At 45.3% G+C, this 18,914-nt stretch overlaps 1 protein-coding gene across 1 annotated transcript in view; it reads right to left on the reverse strand.

Annotated features, from left to right (window-relative positions):
• Positions 1-18,914, reverse strand: part of LOC123728311 (SH3 and multiple ankyrin repeat domains protein 3-like) — a 406,162-nt gene that overhangs the window by 233,125 nt on the left and 154,123 nt on the right. The window contains 1 exon segment of the mRNA XM_045700351.1: positions 1,675-1,878. Coding sequence (XP_045556307.1) covers positions 1,675-1,878 — 204 coding nt within the window.

Below are 18,914 nucleotides of genomic sequence, written 5' to 3' on the forward strand. Positions count from 1 at the left end.
ACCTTTCTATTTGTGAAAAATCACCCTGATTAACTCTTTAGTCATATCCCAGTTTACCTATTTGCTTATGGCCTTACCTACCAACTTGTTTTTGAAATTATATTAGCAAGAAATAATCAATTTTATTTGGAACAGTAAGCCAGACAAAATTAAACAGGCCTATTTATATAATAAATATTAATTCAGAGTGCAGAAATTATTAAGTATTAAAGCATTAGACCTCTTACTAAAGGTTTAGAAAAGTTATACTTAAATCTGAACTGGTTTTCTAGCAGATTAGTAAGAATATCTCACCCCACGTTCAAGAATGGCCTTTTTAGCTTTATTCAGATTACAACCTCTCACTTAGGGTTATTTGAAAATTAAATCATCTTCAAAATATCGCTATTTAAAAAAAGAATCCATAGAAAGTTGGTTTCAACTTCAGTTTAATCCACCAGAAAACAAATATTATGGTTAAACTCAAATATACTAATTGATAAAAAAAAACATGATGCAAAAAATAAAATACGTATAATCTTTGTAAATTATCTCATAAATAGGACTGGTGGAGTTATGTCACACATGTAGCAAAAAAAATATATGGAAAATTACAACCAACTAATTGCAGCATTACCGCAAAAATGGAAGAAGAAAGTGGAAGGGGGAGAAAGTAAGGAACTTGTCTGTCGGCCCTGCATTAAAGACCAAAATTGGTTAAAGAAAATTGTGATGAATAAAAAAGTATACCAGTTTCACTAAATGACCAAAAAATTGACAGCTGTGCCATATAGAATAATTGGGAAGAGATTTTCGGTGTATCGATTCCATGGCACATGGTAACAACTGATAAACATAACGCCGCCAGATTCAAAACTTTTTCAATTTAAATTATTATACAAAATTCTTGCAACCAATATAATGTTATTTATATGGGGATACAACCATCCCATCTCTATAGATTTTGCTGCGAAGAGACAGAATCACCTGATCATTTGTTTTGGTACTGCTTGTTTTTGGTCACAGGTTCAAGAAGGGCTGAAGAATTGTAACATTTACCTGCAGCTAACTGCAAATAGCACTGCTGGGTGATTTGAAAAGTCATAGCCAATCGATCAATGATATAGTAATACTCTTCGAAAAAATGTTTATCTTTAATTTACAATTTGTTGAACCTATGAGAATGGAAAGGTTCAGAACTTTTGTGAAACTTCACAGCACAGTTGAAAAATATATGGCAAATAGAATGAAACTGAATGGTCTTCAGAGATATGTGAAAGGGGTTGAGGGTAGCTGAAGGATGGGACTAAAAACAAACAAAATATAAATATTGTAAATTATACTATGTCCGTAAAATTTATATAGTATGTGTAAACTGGAGGTAGAAGCCTAAGTGTTGTTGTCCATTAGTTTACTCCAATTAGGGGAGGGGTGGTAGGGTTAGGGGAAACAAAACAATTTATGGGGGATTGGAAATTATGCAGACAATTACATTGATGGAAGCCACAATCTATCTGCAATATTAAAGCTGATGAACCCAATAAACTAGAACAAAAAAAAAACAGGACAGCAACAGGACAGAGAACACACACACTCACACACACAGAAACAAACATCCACATACAACACATATTAAATGCACCTTAACACACACATAGAAAGATAGGATGTTAATGAGAGAGGGTGCAGGCATACCTCCAGGTATGGTACAGGTGTAACAGAAGGCAGTGGGTATTCCTTCAGCTGTCTCTCTTCATCCAGGAACTTGCCAGCCTTTCCATTGTGAGCTGGCTGGAAGAGGCCGTAGTTCAGCACGTCCTTCAGGCTCTGGTTCAGAGTACACAGGATATGCTGCTTAGATAACCAGATAGGAGCATCCACATCGAACTTCATACATTTCTGAAGAGAGAGAGGAGAGAGCAGGGACAGTTATGAGTTAGGAGTGGTTAATAATACAGTGTGTGAATACCTAAACAACTGAAAACACACACAATCCCAGTGCAACGCTTACACCACCGTACAGACCGCAGTACAGAGAGAGATAAAGGGAGAGAGGAGGGAGAGAGAGATCATGCACATACATATATAATGAACTAAATAATTCACACAGTTATCAAATCATTGATCAATTATTTCCTGCCATAGAGAACACTCAAAAGGGTGGTGCTAGAAACCCTTGACCAGATAAGAGATTGCAGCACTAGACTCAGGAAGTCAGATTAAACACTGGCATAGGCTCTCCCATCTCAGGCCCCTAGCATACCTTAACATTTAAATAATACATCATGATGCATGCTCTCAATGTTACCCGGAGGTATTGAGGTTAAGTGTCTGGCTCAGGAGCAGGACTGAAGCCAGCTGTGCCATACAGTATTCAGGATATGACCATCAGTGACCATCTTATCAGCAGTCCATCTATTCATGCACACTGTATAGGGTTTATTCCTAATCATACTATAACATTAAAACCGTACATGTTATATACTGTATATAACATAAAACCTGTTAAGGGAGACCTACAGTGTTGGTAAAACACTTCCTTCTATTTACCACATTGTGGAGTGCTGAGCTATACAGAAAACAGAAAGAATTCAGAGAGAAGGGAGAAAACGGAGAGAGAAGAGAGGGAGTGAGAGAGAGAGCGAAAACTGTTTTCAAGAGGTGGATACACCCCACCAGTGGTAAATCAATCCAATACATCACTGCAACATCAATACACAAGCATCCAACCAGAGTACATCTGTTACCTCCCATCAGTACACCACAACCACAGTACATCTGTTACCTCCCATCAGTACACCACAACCACAGTACATCTGTTACCTCCCATCAGTACACCACAACCACAGTACATCTGTTACCTCCCATCAGTACACCACAACCACAGTACATCTGTTACCTCCCATCAGTACACCGCAACCACATGTCTAAACGCAAACATAGAACAAAGACAGCACAGCTCCGTGTGTACAGTGATAACATCACCATCATTTCACCAACACCTCAACTATAAGACACCAGTATCAAAACCACATAGCAGCAGCATCACCATCCTCCCAATGTCTCTACTCTGCCTTTCACTGTACAATTAAACAACACACACACGCACGTACACGCACACACACAGAGAGAGAGACTGTTCTTATCACAAACACTGTCATTCCCTCTTCAGGGACTCCTCTTCTGCTATTTTCTTGCTCAGAGAAAATAGTTTGTTTTTCTCCAAACCCTACAAAACTGACATCAAATACAGCTTTGAAACCAGCACCCTCTTACCTTTGAGAAAGACTGGAGTTTACTTTATTTTACAGGACACAGGGAAAGAAAACATTAACGGAAGATAGGCAACCAGAGAACCGAGAGAGAGAGGAAGAGATTAAGAGAAATGAGGTCGCCATGGAGGTTGCTGGGGTTGTTTTCAACACACTGTTGAGACAGGTGCACACACACACACACACACACACACACACACACACACACACACACACACACACACACACACACACACACACACACACACATGCACTCCTATAATCATCCAAGACAAATGTCCCTAGCTTGAGTGCCAGAGTCCGTGCCACCCAAAATATTCCACAGAAGGACATGGGGGGAACAGAGGGTTAAATACACAACACTTAATGAGGGAACGTCAGACGCAGGAGAGCAGAAATAGGTAATAGCCGGAGCAGTTTAATACAAAACCCACGGCAATACAAAAAAATAACCTACATGGGTACAAAACCCGACGCGCACCAGTAACATAGAGTACAAGCACTTACAAACAGTTCCACACAAGGACATGGGGGGAACAGAGGGTTAAATACACAACACTTAATGAGGGAAATGGAAACCAGGTGTGTAGAAAACAAGACAAAACAAATGGAAAATGAAAAGTGGATCGACGATGGCTAGAAGACCGGTGACGCCGACCGCCGAACACCGCCCGAACAAGGAGAGGAAACGACTTCGGTGGAAGTTGTGACAGTACTCCCCCCTTGACGCGCGGCTCCAGCAGCGCGCTTACACCGGCCTCGGGGATGTGCAGGGCAATCCGGACGGAGACGGTGGAACTCCCGCAGCATTGAAGGGTCCAACACATCCTCCACCGGAACCCAGCATCTCTCCTCCGGACCGTACCCCTCCCAGTCCACGAGGTACTGAAGGCCCCTCGCCCGACGTCTTGAATCCAGTATGGATCGAACAGAGTACGCCGGGGCCCCCTCGATGTCCAGAGGGGGCGGAGGAACCTCCCGCACCTCAGACTCCCGGAGCGGGCCAGCCACCACCGGCTGAGGAGCGACACATGGAACGAGGGGTTATAATTTGGGGGAAGTTGTAACCTGTAACTCACCTCGTTCAGTCTCCTCAGCACTTTAAATGGCCCCACAAACCGCGGACCCAGCTTCCGGCAGGGCAGGCAGAGGGGCAGGTTTTGGGTCAAGAGCCAGACCCGGTCCCCCGGTGCGAACACCGGGGCCTCACTGCGGTGACGGTCTGCGCCGGCTTTCTGGCGCAGCACGGCGCACTGAAGGTGAACATGGGCGGCGTCCCATGTCTCCTCCGCGCGCCGGAACCAGTCGTCCACCACAGGAGCCTCGGTCTGACTCTGATGACAAGGAGCCAGAACCTTCTGATACCCCAGTATGCACTGGAAAGGGAAGAGGTTAGTGGAGGAGTAGCGGAGCGAGTTCTCGGCCATCTCTGCCCAGGCACAAACGCTGCCCACTCCCCTGGCCGGTCCTGGCAATAAGACCTCAGAAACCTACCCACATCCTGGTTTACTCTCTCCACCTGCCCATTACTCTCGGGGTGAAAACCCGAGGCTGATCGAGACCCCCAGACGTTCCATGAATGCCCTCCAGACCCTCGAAGTGAACTGGGGACCCCGATCAGACACTATGTCCTCAGGCACCCCGTAGTGCCGGAAGACGTGTGTAAACAAGGCCTCCGCAGTCTGTAGGGCCGTAGGGAGACCGGGCAGCGGGAGGAGACGGCAGGAGAAATGATCCACAACAACCAGAATCGTGGTGTTTCCATATGATGGGGGAAGATCGGTCAGGAAATCGATCGACAGGTGTGACCATGGCCACTGTGGAATGGGCAAGGGGTGTAGCTTACCTCTGGGCAGGTGCCTAGGAGCCTTACACTGGGTGCACACCGAGCAGGAGGAAACATACAGCCTCACGTCCTTAGCCAAAGTAGGCCACCAGTACTTCCCACTGAGACAGCGCACCATCCGACCGATGCCTGGATGACCAGAGGAGGGTGACGTGTGGGCCCAATAGATCAGCCGGTTACGGACAGCAAACGGAACGTACAGACGCCCAGCGGGACACTGGAGGTGAGCGGGCTCTGCACGCAACGCCTGCTCAATGTCCACGTCCAGCTCCCACACTATCGGTGCCACCAGGCAGGAGGCCGGGAGTATGGGGGTGGGATCCATGGGCCGCTCCTCTGTGTCATACAGCCGGGACAGTGTGTCTGCCTTACAGTTCTGGAAACCTGGTCTGTAAGAAAGGGTGAAAACAAAACTGGTGAAAAACATGGCCCACCTTGCCTGGCGAGGGTTCAGTCTCCTCGCCACCCGGATGTACTCCAGATTGTGGTGGTCAGTCCAGATGAGAAAAGGGTGTTTAGCCCCCTCAAGCCAATGTCTCCACGCCTTCAAAGCCTTGACGACAGCCAACAGCTCCTGGTCCCCCACGTCATAGTTTCGCTCTGCCGGGCTGAGCTTCCTCGAGAAGAAGGCACAGGGGCGGCGCTTCGGTGGCGTACCCGAGCGCTGAGTGAGCACGGCTCCTATCCTGGCCTCGGACGCGTCCACCTCCACTATGAATGCCAAAGAGGGATCCGGATGGGAGCCGAGGTAAACAGAGCCCTCAGGTGACCAAAGGCCCTGTCCACCTCAGCCGACCACTGCAAACGCACCGGTCCCCCCTTCAGCAGTGAGGTAATGGGAGCCACTACCTGACCAAAACCCTGGATAAACCTCCGGTAGTAATTAGAAACCGCTGCACCTCCTTTACTGTGGTGGGAGTCAGCCAATTACGCACGGCTGAGATGTGGTCACTCTCCATCTCCACCCCTGAGGTGGAAATGCGGTACCCTAGGAAGGAGACGGACTGTTGGAAGAACAGACATTTCTCAGCCTTGGCGTACAGGCCATGCTCCAACACTCTCCATACATGGGTACAAAACCCGACGCGCACCAGTAACATAGAGTACAAGCACTTACAAACAAACATTTCCACACAAGGACATGGGGGGAACAGAGGGTTAAATACACAACACTTAATGGGGGAAATGGAAACCAGGTGTGTAAGAAAACAAGACAAAACAAATGGAAAATGAAAAGTGGATCGACGATGGCTAGAAGACCAGTGAGGCCGACCGCCGAACACCGCCCAAACAAGAAGAGGAAACGACTTCGGTGGAAGTCGTGACACTCCAACTGCTCTTAAATGCTAGTAAAACTAAATGCATGCTCTTCAACCGATTGCTGCCCGCACCCGCACGCCGACCAGCATCACTACTCTGGACGGTTCTGACTTAGAATATGTGGACAACTACAAATACCTAGGTGTCTGGTTAGATTGCAAACTCTCCTTCCAGACTCACATTAAGCATCTCCAATCCAAAATTAAATCTAGAATTGGCTTCCTATTTCGCAACAAAGCCTCCTTCACTCATTTCTGCCTAACATACACTCGTGAAACTGACTAGTCTACCAATCCTTGACTTCAGCGATGTCATTTACAAAATAGCCTCCAACACTCTACTCAGCAAATTGGATGTAGTCTATCACAATGCCATCTGTCTTGTCACCAAAGCCCCATATACTACCCACCACTGTGACCTGTATACTCTCGTTGGCTGGCCCTTGCTACATATTCGTCGCCAAACCCACTGGCTCCAGGTCATCTATAAGTCTTTGCTAGGTAAAGCCCCACCTTACCTCAGCTCACTGGTCACCATAGCAACACCCACTCGAAGTACGCGCTCAAGCAAGTATATTTCACTGCTCATCCCCAAAGCCAACATCTCCTTTGGCCGCCTTTTCTTCCACTTCTCTGCTGCCAATGACTGGAACGAATTGCAAAAATCATTGAAGCTAGAGACTTATATCTCCCTCACTAACTTTTAGCATTAGCTGTCAAAGCAGCTTACAGATCACTGTACCTGTACACAGCTCATCTGTAAATTGCACACCCAACTACCTCATCCCCATATTGTTATTCTTTTTTGTTGTTGCTCTTTTGCACCCCAGTATCTCTACTTGCACATCATCATCTGCACATCTATCACTCCAGTGTTAATGCTAAATTTGAATTATTTCGCCACTATGGCCTATTTATTGCCTTTTCTCTCTAGCCTTACTACATTTGCACATACTGTACATAGATTTTTCGATTGTGTTTTTGACTGTACGTTTGTTTATCCCATGTGTAACTCTGTGTTGTTTGTGTCGCACTGCTTTGCTTTATCTTGGCCAGGTCGCAGTTGTAAATGAGAACTTGTTCTCAACTGGACTACCTGGTTAAATAATGATAAAATAAATCAAATATAAATTTGGTATCACAATTCCACAGGGAGTTGGCAAGAGAGCAAAAACAGACTGGCACCCAGGCAAAAAAATTCCCTCTCGGGGACAATAAAGTATATCCTAGGTAACGCGCGCACACACTCACACACACACACACACACACACACACACACACACACACACACACACACACACACACACACACACACACACACACACACACACACACAGTACCAGTCAAAAGTTTGGACACACCTACTCATTCAAGGGTTTTTCTTTATTTTTACTATTTTATTCATTTTTAGAATAATAGTGAAGACATCAAAACTATAAAATAACACATATGGAATAATGTAGTAACCAAAAAAGTGTTAAACAAATCAAAATATATTTTATATTTGAGATTCTTCAAAGTAGCCACCCTTTGCCTTGACAGCTTTGCACACTCTTGGCATTCTCTCAACCATCTTCACCTGGAATGTGTTACCACTAACACAGAAGCAGAGACTGAGTGTGAGCCACCAGCAGATAGAGATACACCATGCCTGTCATAAAGAAGTTTAGGGAGCATTGAAGTTTCCTAAGAATAGCTTCTCTCTCCGCATCACCAACTTGACCAAAGAGGACCTGGGTTCTTACTACATGTGCTTACTAATGGAGGGAGAGCATTGTTTGCCGCTCATTCTATATTTGTGGATTCTTACACAGATTTTCCTCGCTCAGTGGGAGAGGAAGCTGAGGGACCACCTCCGCATCAACTACACACTCCACTGATGACCTGTGCTCTGCTGGGGATGCTCTGTGTTGTAATCACTGTGAACCTGAAGACCAAGCGAAGAGACCAGGCTTTCCTGAAGACCATGAGGATTGCAGCCAAGGTGCAGGGACAGCAGAGCGGAAGTAGAGAGAAAATGAGGAAGAGAGGAGAATGAAGGAGAGAGAAGAGTGAAGGTGTGCTTGGGGCAAGTTTAGGAGAAAGATATGTCAGATTTGTGATAAGACAAATTCACATTAATGTTTGTAACCAATACTATACACTATCTGTCAATGGGTATTCTGCACATATTCCACCAATGACATTGTATTTCAGTTTAAATTAAAACACTTTAAATTAATGATTCAATGTACAATAGTTCTAAATCCCTTCTCCAGAGCTCTGAAAGGAAACGTGAAGTAAACTGCAAATAAAATAGTGGAAATGGTTGAGTGTTTTAGTTAGGGTTCTTTTCATGGTAAAACATTTCAAGTATTTTTCCCTGCTACTGCTTCCTCACATAAAGAAAGTAACCTTTGAAAGATGATTTGACATTTGATATTATAGAACAGAGAACACATACTCTTTTAGCTAATTCACTTCAGACCCATACATTGTATTCACTTTAGTAAAGTTGCATTTCCAGTAAACTTACCAATGATGCTGATTGCTGTGATAGCATCTTACCCTAAAAACCATACAACCTAACATATTCTTCAATTAAACTTGGCTGTAGGGCCTAGTTGATTCAGACAGTTTTTGTATAGCCTATTTTGACAAATGCTTTACTGCTCCAGCTATGAAATACTTCCTGACAAATCAAACTGACTTCTTCCACTGCTCTATGTTAGCTACATACAGTATTTCAGTCTGAGACTGCCATCGTTGAAGTTTTTGTGGTGATGTCAAATGGAGGAGTGTCGTACAAAACTAAGTCATCTCTAAACAGAGTATCAAAGCCAATGATGTTCTTTCAAAACGCCTCTTCACCCACGTGTGTTTTGGCTCTGGCCCAACCCATCGTTTTTTCGGACCAATCAGAATGGTTAGAATGTGTTTGCGTTTTAGAATCCTCAGGGAGGTCCAGACTCATTGCGGAGAAAAAACTAACGTCCATGAGCGTGGCGTATCGTTTGGCTGGAGCAAGGAGTATTCTAAGACCTGATTCAGCTAATCAAGGTCTTGAGGATCCTCCTAGAGCTGTGGCAAAATCCTGCAGATGGGTATCTATCTCCCCACGAGGGGGAAAACACAAACCTCTCTATGGATGCTGTGACCAAGTTATGGCGCAAAAATATGGCAGAGCTATCAATAAAAACCGATAAGTAGAGTCAAGATTCTCCCCACTGTCTGGTGTGAAACACCATAGCATTCTCAGTACCATTGTTGTTCTACACTGAGGCTGGACAGACTTTCAGCGCCCTTTCTTCGCTTACAGTTTCCTTTTCATCCAAATAGCTTTTCCCTCTCTTCTTTCTGTTTCCTCCCTTCTTCATATCCAGTAAAGTCTGCCTTCTCTGTCTACTGTATTGTGCAGCTAACACTCCCCTCTCTCCCATCTGCTAACCCTCTTTCCCTCCTTTTCCATTATCCTCTTTTCTCCCTCGTCTCTCCTTCCCACCAGCCACCCCTTTTGCCTCCCCTCTCTCCCTAAAGAATATCTCCCTCCTCCCTTTCTTCGTCTATGAACTGCAGTGCAGGGCCAGCCTGATAGGATAGAATAGAGAGAGAGAAAGAAAGAGGGGGGGGGGTAGAGAAGAGAGTACATGATAACATGAAAACAAGTATGAATATGCATGGAAGAGAAAGAAAGACAAAGAAGCCCGGTCCCCTGAGAAAGGGGACCGGGCCTCTTTGCGGGAGGTGAAGGAAAAAGAGACAGATAGTTACTACCATCCTTACTCAGCACTTTCTTCACCTACAGCAGCGATTAGTCGGTGAAATGACAGTAGAGAACAAAAGGAGGACATACAGTACCTTCAGAAAGATTTGACACCCCTTTACTTTTTCTACATTTTGTTGTGTTACAAAGTGGGAATAAAATGGATTACAATGTTTTGGTCCACGATCTACACAAACTGCTCTAATGTCAAAGTGGAGGAAAAATTCTAACATTTGTAAAAAAGGAATGAAATATAAAACAATAATGTATCTTGATTAGACAAAAATTCATCCCCCTGAGTCAATACATGTTAGAATCTTTGGAAGCGATTACAGCTGTGAGTCTTTCTGGGTAAGTCTCTAAGAGCTTTGCAAACCTGGATTGTACAATATTTGCACATTATGCTTAAAGAAATACTTCAAGGTCTGTCAAGTTGGTTGTTGATCATTGCTAGACAGCCATTTTCAGGTCTTGCCATGAATTTCCAAGCCGATTTAAGTCAATACTGTAACTAGGCCACTCAGGAACATTCAACGTTGTCATGGTAAGCAACTCCAGTGTATATTTTGCCTTGTGTTTTAGGTTATTGTCCTGCTGAAAGGTGAATTTGTCTACTCTGTCTGTTGGAAAGTAGACTGTGCTTAGCCTGTGCTTAGCTCTATTTTATTTATTTTATTTAAAAAAAAACTCCATAATTGTTGCTGATGACAAGCATACCCATAACATGATGCAGTCACTACCCTGCTTGAAAATATGAAGAGTGGTACTCAGTGATGTGATGTGTTTGCCCCAAACATAACACTTTGTATTAAGGACATATTTTTTAACAGTTTTACTTTAGTGCCTTATTGCAAACAGGATGCATGCTTTGGAATATTTTTTTCTGTACATGCTTCCTTCCTTTTACAAGTAGGTTAGTATTGTGCAGTAAGTGCAATGTTGTTGAGCCATCATCAGTTTTCTCCTATAACTACATAACTACCAATAGGTGGCGTTCTTTGTAAGGCATTGGAAAACCTCCCTGGTCTTTGTGGTAGAATCTGTGTTTGAAATGTATTGCTCGACTGAGGGACCTGAAATATACAGTACATTCGGAAAGAAATTCAGAGCCCTTGACCTTTTCCACATTTTGTTGCGTTACAGCCTTTTTCTAAATTGGATTAAATAAAAAAAATCCTCATCAACCTACACACAGTACCCCATAATAGAAAGAGAATAAAACATTTTTGTTGCAAATGTATTAAAAATAAAAACAGAAATACCTTATTTACATAAGTATTCAGACCCTTTGCTATGAGACTCTAAATTGAGCTCAGGTGCATCCTGTTTCCATTGATCATCCTTAAGATGTTTCTACAACTTGATTGGAGTCCACCTGTGGTAAATCCAAATGATTGGACATAATTTGGAAAGGAACACACCTGTCTATATAAGGTCCCACAGTTGACAGTGCATGTCAGAGCAAAAACCAAGCCATGAGGTAAAACCAAGCCATGAGTGGTGGCAGCATCATGCGGTGGGGATGTTTTTCAGCAGCAGGGAGACTAATCAGGATAAGGGGAAAGATGAACGGAGCAAAGTACAGAGAGAACCTGCTCCAGAGTGCTCAGGACCTCAGACTGGAATGAAGGTTCACCTTCCAACAGGACAACCACCCTAAGCACACAGCCAAGACAACGCAGGAGTGGCTCTGAATGTCTCTGAATGCCCTTGAGTGGCCCAGCCAGCGACGCTCCCCATCCAACCTGACAGAGCTTGAGAAGATCTGCAGAGAAAAATGGGAGGAACTCCTCAAATAGAGGCGTGCCAAGCTTGTGGTGTCATACCCAAGAAGACTCGAGGCTGTAATCACTGCCAAGGCTGCTTCAAAAAAATACTGAGTAAAGGATCTGAATTGTTATGTAAATGAGATATTTCAGTGTTTTATTTTTAATACATTTGCAAACATTTCTAAAAACCTGTTTTGTCTTTGTCATTATGGGGTATTGTGTATCGATTGAGAGAGATTATACGCAATGATACCAAGAAACTGTCAAAAAGTCCTTTGAAAGCCTCTTATGAGTGAGCCATGCTGTGAACATTATAAAACGGAGACATTTGGATGAGCTTATCTCAGTGGACATATATGGGACAAGGCCCCACCCCAGCTTTTTTACACAGGGCATGACAGAGAGAGGTGATGGAGGAAATACAGTGGTTGCTCCACTAAAAGTTTTGTGATTATGCCGCAGGATTTAGAGGTAATTTGTGGTTTAGTACGATATCCTGCGTCACTACTTCATTGCTCCAGACTAGAGCAAGTGGCAGTTAGAGCACTGATTATGCTTTTGGGTCCTACTGTGTCTCTAACTGACAATTTTTTTATTTGATTTATTTCACCTTTATTTATTAACTAGGTAGGCAAGTTGAGAACAAGTTCTCATTTACAATTGCAACCTGGCCAAGATAAAGCAACGCAGTTCGACACATACAACAACACAGAGTTACACATAGAGTAAAACAAACATACAGTAGAATAACACAGTAGAAAAATAAGTCTATATACAATGTGAGCAAATGAGGTGAGATAAGGGAGGTAAAGGCAAAAAGGCCATGGTGGCAAAGTAAATACAATATAGCAAGTAAAACATTGGAATGGTAGATTTGTAGTGGAAGAAAGTGCAAAGTAGAAATAAAAATAATGGGGTGCAAAGGAGCAAAATAAATAAATAAATAAATACAGTAGGAGAGGGGGTAGTTGTTTGGGCTAAATTATAGATGGGCTGCACCTGTATAATTGTGCAGATCACTGCACAATTATACAGGTGCAGTGATCTGTGAGCTGCTCTGACAGCTGGTGCTTAAAGCTAGTGAGGGAGATAAGTGTTTCCAGTTTCAGAGATTTTTGTAGTTTGTTCCAGTCATTGGCAGCAGAGAACTGGAAGGAAAGACGGCCAAAGGAGGAATTGGCTTTGGGGGTGACCAGAGAGATATACCTGCTGGAGCGCGTGCTACAGGTGGGTGCTGCTATGGTGACCAGTGAGCTGAGGTAAGGGGGGACTTTACCTAGCAGGGTCTTGTAGATGACCTGGAGCCAGTGGGTTTGGCGACGAGTATGAAGCGAGGGCCAGCCAACAAGAGCGTACAGGTCGCAGTGGTGGGTAGTATATGGGGCTTTGGTGACAAAACGGATGGCACTGTGATAGTGTCACGTCCTGACCAGCAGATGGAGCTATTGTATTAGTTTTGGGGTCAGGACGTGGCAGTTTTGTGTGTGTGAATGTTTGTGTTGGTGATTGGAACTTCCAATTGAAGGCAGGTGTGTTGAGTTGCCTTTGATTGGGAGTCCTATATAGGTGTGTGTGTTTTTCTTTGGGGTTGTGGGTAGTTGTTCTTGCACTGCGTTTTTGTATGCCTGTAAGACTATTCCTGTCGTGTGTATTGTTTTTTTCCAGTGGATGCTTTACTCCTTTTTTTAAAATTAAAATATGAGTATCCATATTCCCGCTGCGTCTTGGTCCTCTTCTCTCCAGTACGACATTTTTTGTGACAGAACCACCCACCACCAAAGGACCAAGCAGCGGAAGAGGAGGAAGCCACAGGAGGACTATTGGAAGCAGCACGCTTGGGAGGAGATGGATTCCTGGTCGCTGGATGTATTGGAGGAGAGGATTGACTGGACATGGGAGCAGTTGCGGGCCCACTGTGACAACCTGCCTGGGAGGCAGGTAGAACCCGAGAGGCAGCCCCAATAATTTTTTTGGGGGGGGCACAAGGGCTAATTGGCGGGGCGAGATTGGAGCCCCAGGCCAGCTCCCCGTACCCTTGTAGGGCAGACTGGACAGGTCCCGTGCTTTGGGGTTGGGGCTGTGGTGAGGCCTGGGATTTTCAGGCCGGTAGGCACAGTACCAGCGCCCCGCATGTGCCAGGGTGAAGTAGGCATCGAGCCGGAAGGGGTGACGCCAACCCTGCGCCCAAGACCGCCAGTGCGCCTCTACGGTCCGGTGTTTCCCGCCATACGCACTAGCATGGAGGTGCGTGTCTCCAGGCTGGCACGTCCAGTACCAGCCCCACGCATCAGGTGTCTAGTGCGTCAGCCCAGCCTCGCCAGTCAAGAGTCACCTGAGCTGCCCGCCAGTCAAGAGTCACCTGAGCTGCCCGACAGTCAAGAGTCACCTGAGCTGCCCGCCAGTCAAGAGTCACCTGAGCTGCCCGCCAATCAAGAGTCACCTGAGCTGCCCACCAGTCGAGAGTCACCTGAGCTGCCCGCCAGTCGAGAGTCGCCTGAGCTGCCCGCCAGTCGAGAGTCGCCTGAGCTGCCCGCCAGTCGAGAGTCGCCTGAGCTGCCCGCCAGTCGAGAGTCGCCTGAGCTGCCCGCCAGTCAAGAGTCTCCAGAGCTGCCCGCCAGTCAAGAGTCGCCAGAGCTGCCCGCCAGTCAAGAGTCGCCAGAGCTGCCCGCCAGTCAGGAGCTGCCAGAGCCGCCCGCTAGTCAGGAGCTGCCAGAGTGGCCCGACTGCCCGGAGCTGCCAGAGTGGCCCGACTGCCCGGAGCTGCCAGAGTGGCCCGACTGCCCGGAGCTGCCAGAGTGGCCCGACTGCCCGGAGCTGCCAGAGTGGCCCGACTGCCCGGAGCTGCCAGAGTGGCCCGACTGCCCGGAGCTGCCAGAGTGGCCCGACTGCCCGGAGCTGCCCGAGTGGCCCGACTGCCCGGAGCTGCACGAGTGGCCCGCCTGTCCTCCGGCCCAGCCCGAGTGGCCCTCCTGTACTCCGGCCCAGCCCGAGTGGCCCTCCTGTCCTCCGGCCCAGCCCGAGTGGCCCTCCTGTCCTCCGGCCCAGCCCGAGTGGCCCTCCTGTCCTCCGGCCCAGCCCGAGTGGCCCTCCTGTCCTCCGGCCCAGCCCGAGTGGCCCTCCTGTCCTCCGGCCCAGCCCGAGTGGTCCGTCTGCCAGGGTCAGCCGAGTGGCCCGTCTGCCCGGCGCAGCTAGCGGCGCCACCGAAGTGGGCGACGCCGAAGGTGGAGCGAGGTCCACGTGCTGCACCTGAGCCACCTCCAGGATAGGTGGGTTGGGGAGGGAGGGTATAGCACAGTGCCGTTGATGGCAGCCACCCTCCCTTCCCTCCCTTATTGTTTAATGGGTTTTGTTGGGGATTTTTGTTGTTGGTGTTTTCTGTTGGTAGGTGCATTCCGGGGTCTGCACCTTGAGGGGGGGAGTTACTGTCACGTCCTGACCAGCAGATGGAGCTATTGTATTAGTTTTGGGGTCAGGACGTGGCAGTTTTGTGTGTGTGAATGTTTGTGTTGGTGATTGGGACTTCCAATTGAAGGCAGGTGTGTTGAGTTGCCTTTGATTGGGAGTCCTATATAGGTGTGTGTGTTTTTCTTTGGGGTTGTGGGTAGTTGTTCTTGCACTGCGTTTTTGTATGCCTGTAAGACTGTTCCTGTCGTGTGTATCGTTTTTTTTCCAGTGGATGCTTTACTCCTTTTTTTTAAATTAAAATATGAGTATCCATATTCCCGCTGCAGTTTGGTCTATTCAACACGGCTCTTTTTGTGACAGATAGACTGCATCCAGTTTATTGAGTAGGGTATTGGAGGCTATTTTGTAAATGACATCGCCGAAGTCGAGGATCGGTAGGGTGGTCAGTTTTACGAGGGTATGTTTGGCAGCATGAGTGAAGGATGCTTTGTTGCGAAATAGGAAGCCAATTCTAGATTTAACTTTGGATTGGAGATGTTTTATGTGAGTCTGGAAGGAGAGTTTACAGTCTAACCAGACACCTAGGTATTTGAAGTTGTCCACATATTCTAAGTCAGGACCGTCCAGAGTAGTGATGCTGGACGGGCGGGCAGGTGCAGGCAGCGACCGGTTGAAGAGCATGCATTTAGTTTTACTTGTATTTAAGAGCAGTTGGAGGCCACGGAAGGAGAGTTGTATGGCATTGAAGCTCGTCTGGAAGGTTGTTAACACAGTGTCCAAAGAAGGGGCCAGAAGTATACAGAATGGTGTCGTCTGCGTAGAGGTGGATCAGAGACTCACCAGCAGCAAGAGCGACATCATTAATGTATACAGAGAAAAGAGTTGGTCCAAGACTTGAACCCTGTGGCATCCCCATAGAGACTGCCAGAGGGCCGGACAACAGGCCATCCGATTTGACACATTGAACTCTATCAGAGAAGTAGTTGGTGAACCAGGCAAGGCAATCATTTGAGAAACCAAGGCTATTGAGTCTGCCGATGAGGATGTGGTGATTGACAGAGTCGAAAGCCTTGGCCAGGTCAATGAATATGGTAGCACAGTATTGTTTCTTACCGATGGCGGTTACGATATCGTTTAGGATCTTGAGCGTGGCTGAGGTGCACCCATGACCAGCTCTGAAACCAGATTGAATGGGTGACATAAACCTAAATAGAAACTGATAATTGTGCACAACTTCAGTATTACTTACTAAAACTGTTGTTACTCTAAGGTTTTTATTATTTTATTAGGATTATTTAGCTCTTACTGTAGTACTGTAGCCCACTCCCGACCAGGGAAGAAATGAGAATAGGTGATGGTGTAGAGAGAAGAGAGGATATCCTGTCTGTTTCTCCCTAGACAACCCACAGTCAAGACAGATGACATGTACACCAATTAACAGCTCTGGCTGCCAGACTAGAGATGACAAAAGGTGAGAAATACATTTAGTATGAGTACCTCTCCTGGCTCAAAATAAAATACATTTTCTAACAACTAAGACATTTGATTTAGCTCTACCAGCATATTGGAATCAATGGAATTGTCACAAAAATGCTTTTGTAAAGAGTTTATAGACTTGAAAACCACAGCACATCCTGAAGGGTTGTCTTGTCACCATAGCAACCGAGCAGAGCGGAAAATAAACATTGTTATATTCAAAATGACATCAAAATCACTATACACATCTAATCCTTCGCTTAACCTTAACACTTTAACGTAACTCCTAACCTTAACCTTAATCCCTAACCCCTAGACTAGCTAATGTTAGCCAGCTTGTTAACGTTAGGATGAACTCCTAGCCACCTAGTTAACGTTAGCCACAACAAATTGAAATTCAGAACATAGGTTTTTCACATTCGTAAGATATTGTACATTTTCCAGATTCGTAACTTATTGTACATTTTGCAAATTCGTAACATATCATAAGAAATGGATGATAGACAGCCATAAATTAATAAATACCATATGAAATGTAAGTACCAGTCAAAAGTTTGGACACACCTACTCATTCAAGAGTGTTTCTCTATTTGTACTATTTTCTACATTGTAGAATAATAGTGAAGACCGAAAAACAATGAAATAACACATATGGAATTATGTAGTGTCCAAAAAAGGGTTAAACAAATCTAAATATATGTTATATTCTTCAAAGTAGCCACCCTTTGCCTTGATTACAGCTTTGCACACTCTTGGCATTCTCTCAACCAGCTTTACCTGGAATGCTTTTCCAACAGTCTTGAAGGAGTTCCTCACTCTGCCGTCCAACTCATCCCAAACCATCTCAATTGGGTTAAGGTCGGGTGATTGTGGAGGCCAGGTCATCTGATGCAGCACTCCATCACTCTTTCTGTGTAAGGGTCAAATAGCCCTTATACAGCCTCGAGGTGTGTTGGGTCATTGTCCTGTTGAAAAACAAATGATAGTGGGACTAAGTGCAAACCAGGTGGGATGGCGTATCGCTGCAGAATGCTGTGGTAGCCATGCTGGTTAAGTGTGCCTTGAATTCTAAATAAATCACAGTGTCACCAACAAAGCACCCCACACCATCACACCTTCTCCTTCATGCTTCATGGTGGGAGCCACACATGCTGAGATCATCCGTTCACCTACTCCGCGTCTCACAAAGACACGGCGGTTGGAACCAAACATCTTAAATTTGGACTCATCAGACCAAAGTACAGATTTCCAGCGGTCTAATGTCCATTGCTTGCATTTCTTGGCCCAAGCAAGTCTCTTCTTATTAGTGTCCATTATTTAGTAGTGGTTTCTTTGCAGCATTTCAACCTTGAAGGCCTGATTCACGCAGTCTCCTCTGAACAGTTGATGTTGAGATGTGTCTGTTACTTGAACTCTGTGAAGCATTTATTTATGCTGCAATTTCTGAGGCTGGTAACTCTAATGAACTTGTCTTCTGCAGCAGAGGTAACTCTGGGTCTTCCTTTCCTATGGTGGTCCTCATGAGAGCCAGTTTTATCATAGCCCTTGATGGTTTTTGCGACTGCACTTGAAGAAACTTTCAAAGTTCTTGACATTTTCCGGATTGACTAACCTTCATGTGTTAAAGTAATGGACTGTCGTTTCTTTGCTTATTTGAGCGGATCTTGCAATAACATGGACTTGGTATTTTACCTAATACGGCTATCTTCTGTATACCACCCCTACTTTGTCACAACACAACTGATTGGCTCAAACGCATTAGGAAGGAAAGAAATTCCACAAATGAACTTTTAACAAGGCACACCTGTTAATTGAAATGCATTCCAGGTGGCTACCTCATGAAGCTGAGAATGCCAAAAGCTGTCAAGGTAAAGAGTGGCTATTTTGAAGAATCTCAAATATATATATATGCCAAGAGTGTGCAAAGCTGTTAAAAGGCAAAGGGTGGCTACTTTGAAGAATATAAAATATATTTAGATTTTTTTTAACACTTTTTGGTTACTACATGATTCCATGTGTGTTATTTCATAGTTTTGTCTTCACTATTATTCTACAATGTAGAAAATAGTAAAAATAAAGAAAAACCCTTGAATGCTTATGTGTGTC

Source organism: Salmo salar, chromosome ssa17, assembly GCF_905237065.1.
Source record: "Salmo salar chromosome ssa17, Ssal_v3.1, whole genome shotgun sequence".
NCBI classification, from domain to species: domain Eukaryota; kingdom Metazoa; phylum Chordata; class Actinopteri; order Salmoniformes; family Salmonidae; genus Salmo; species Salmo salar.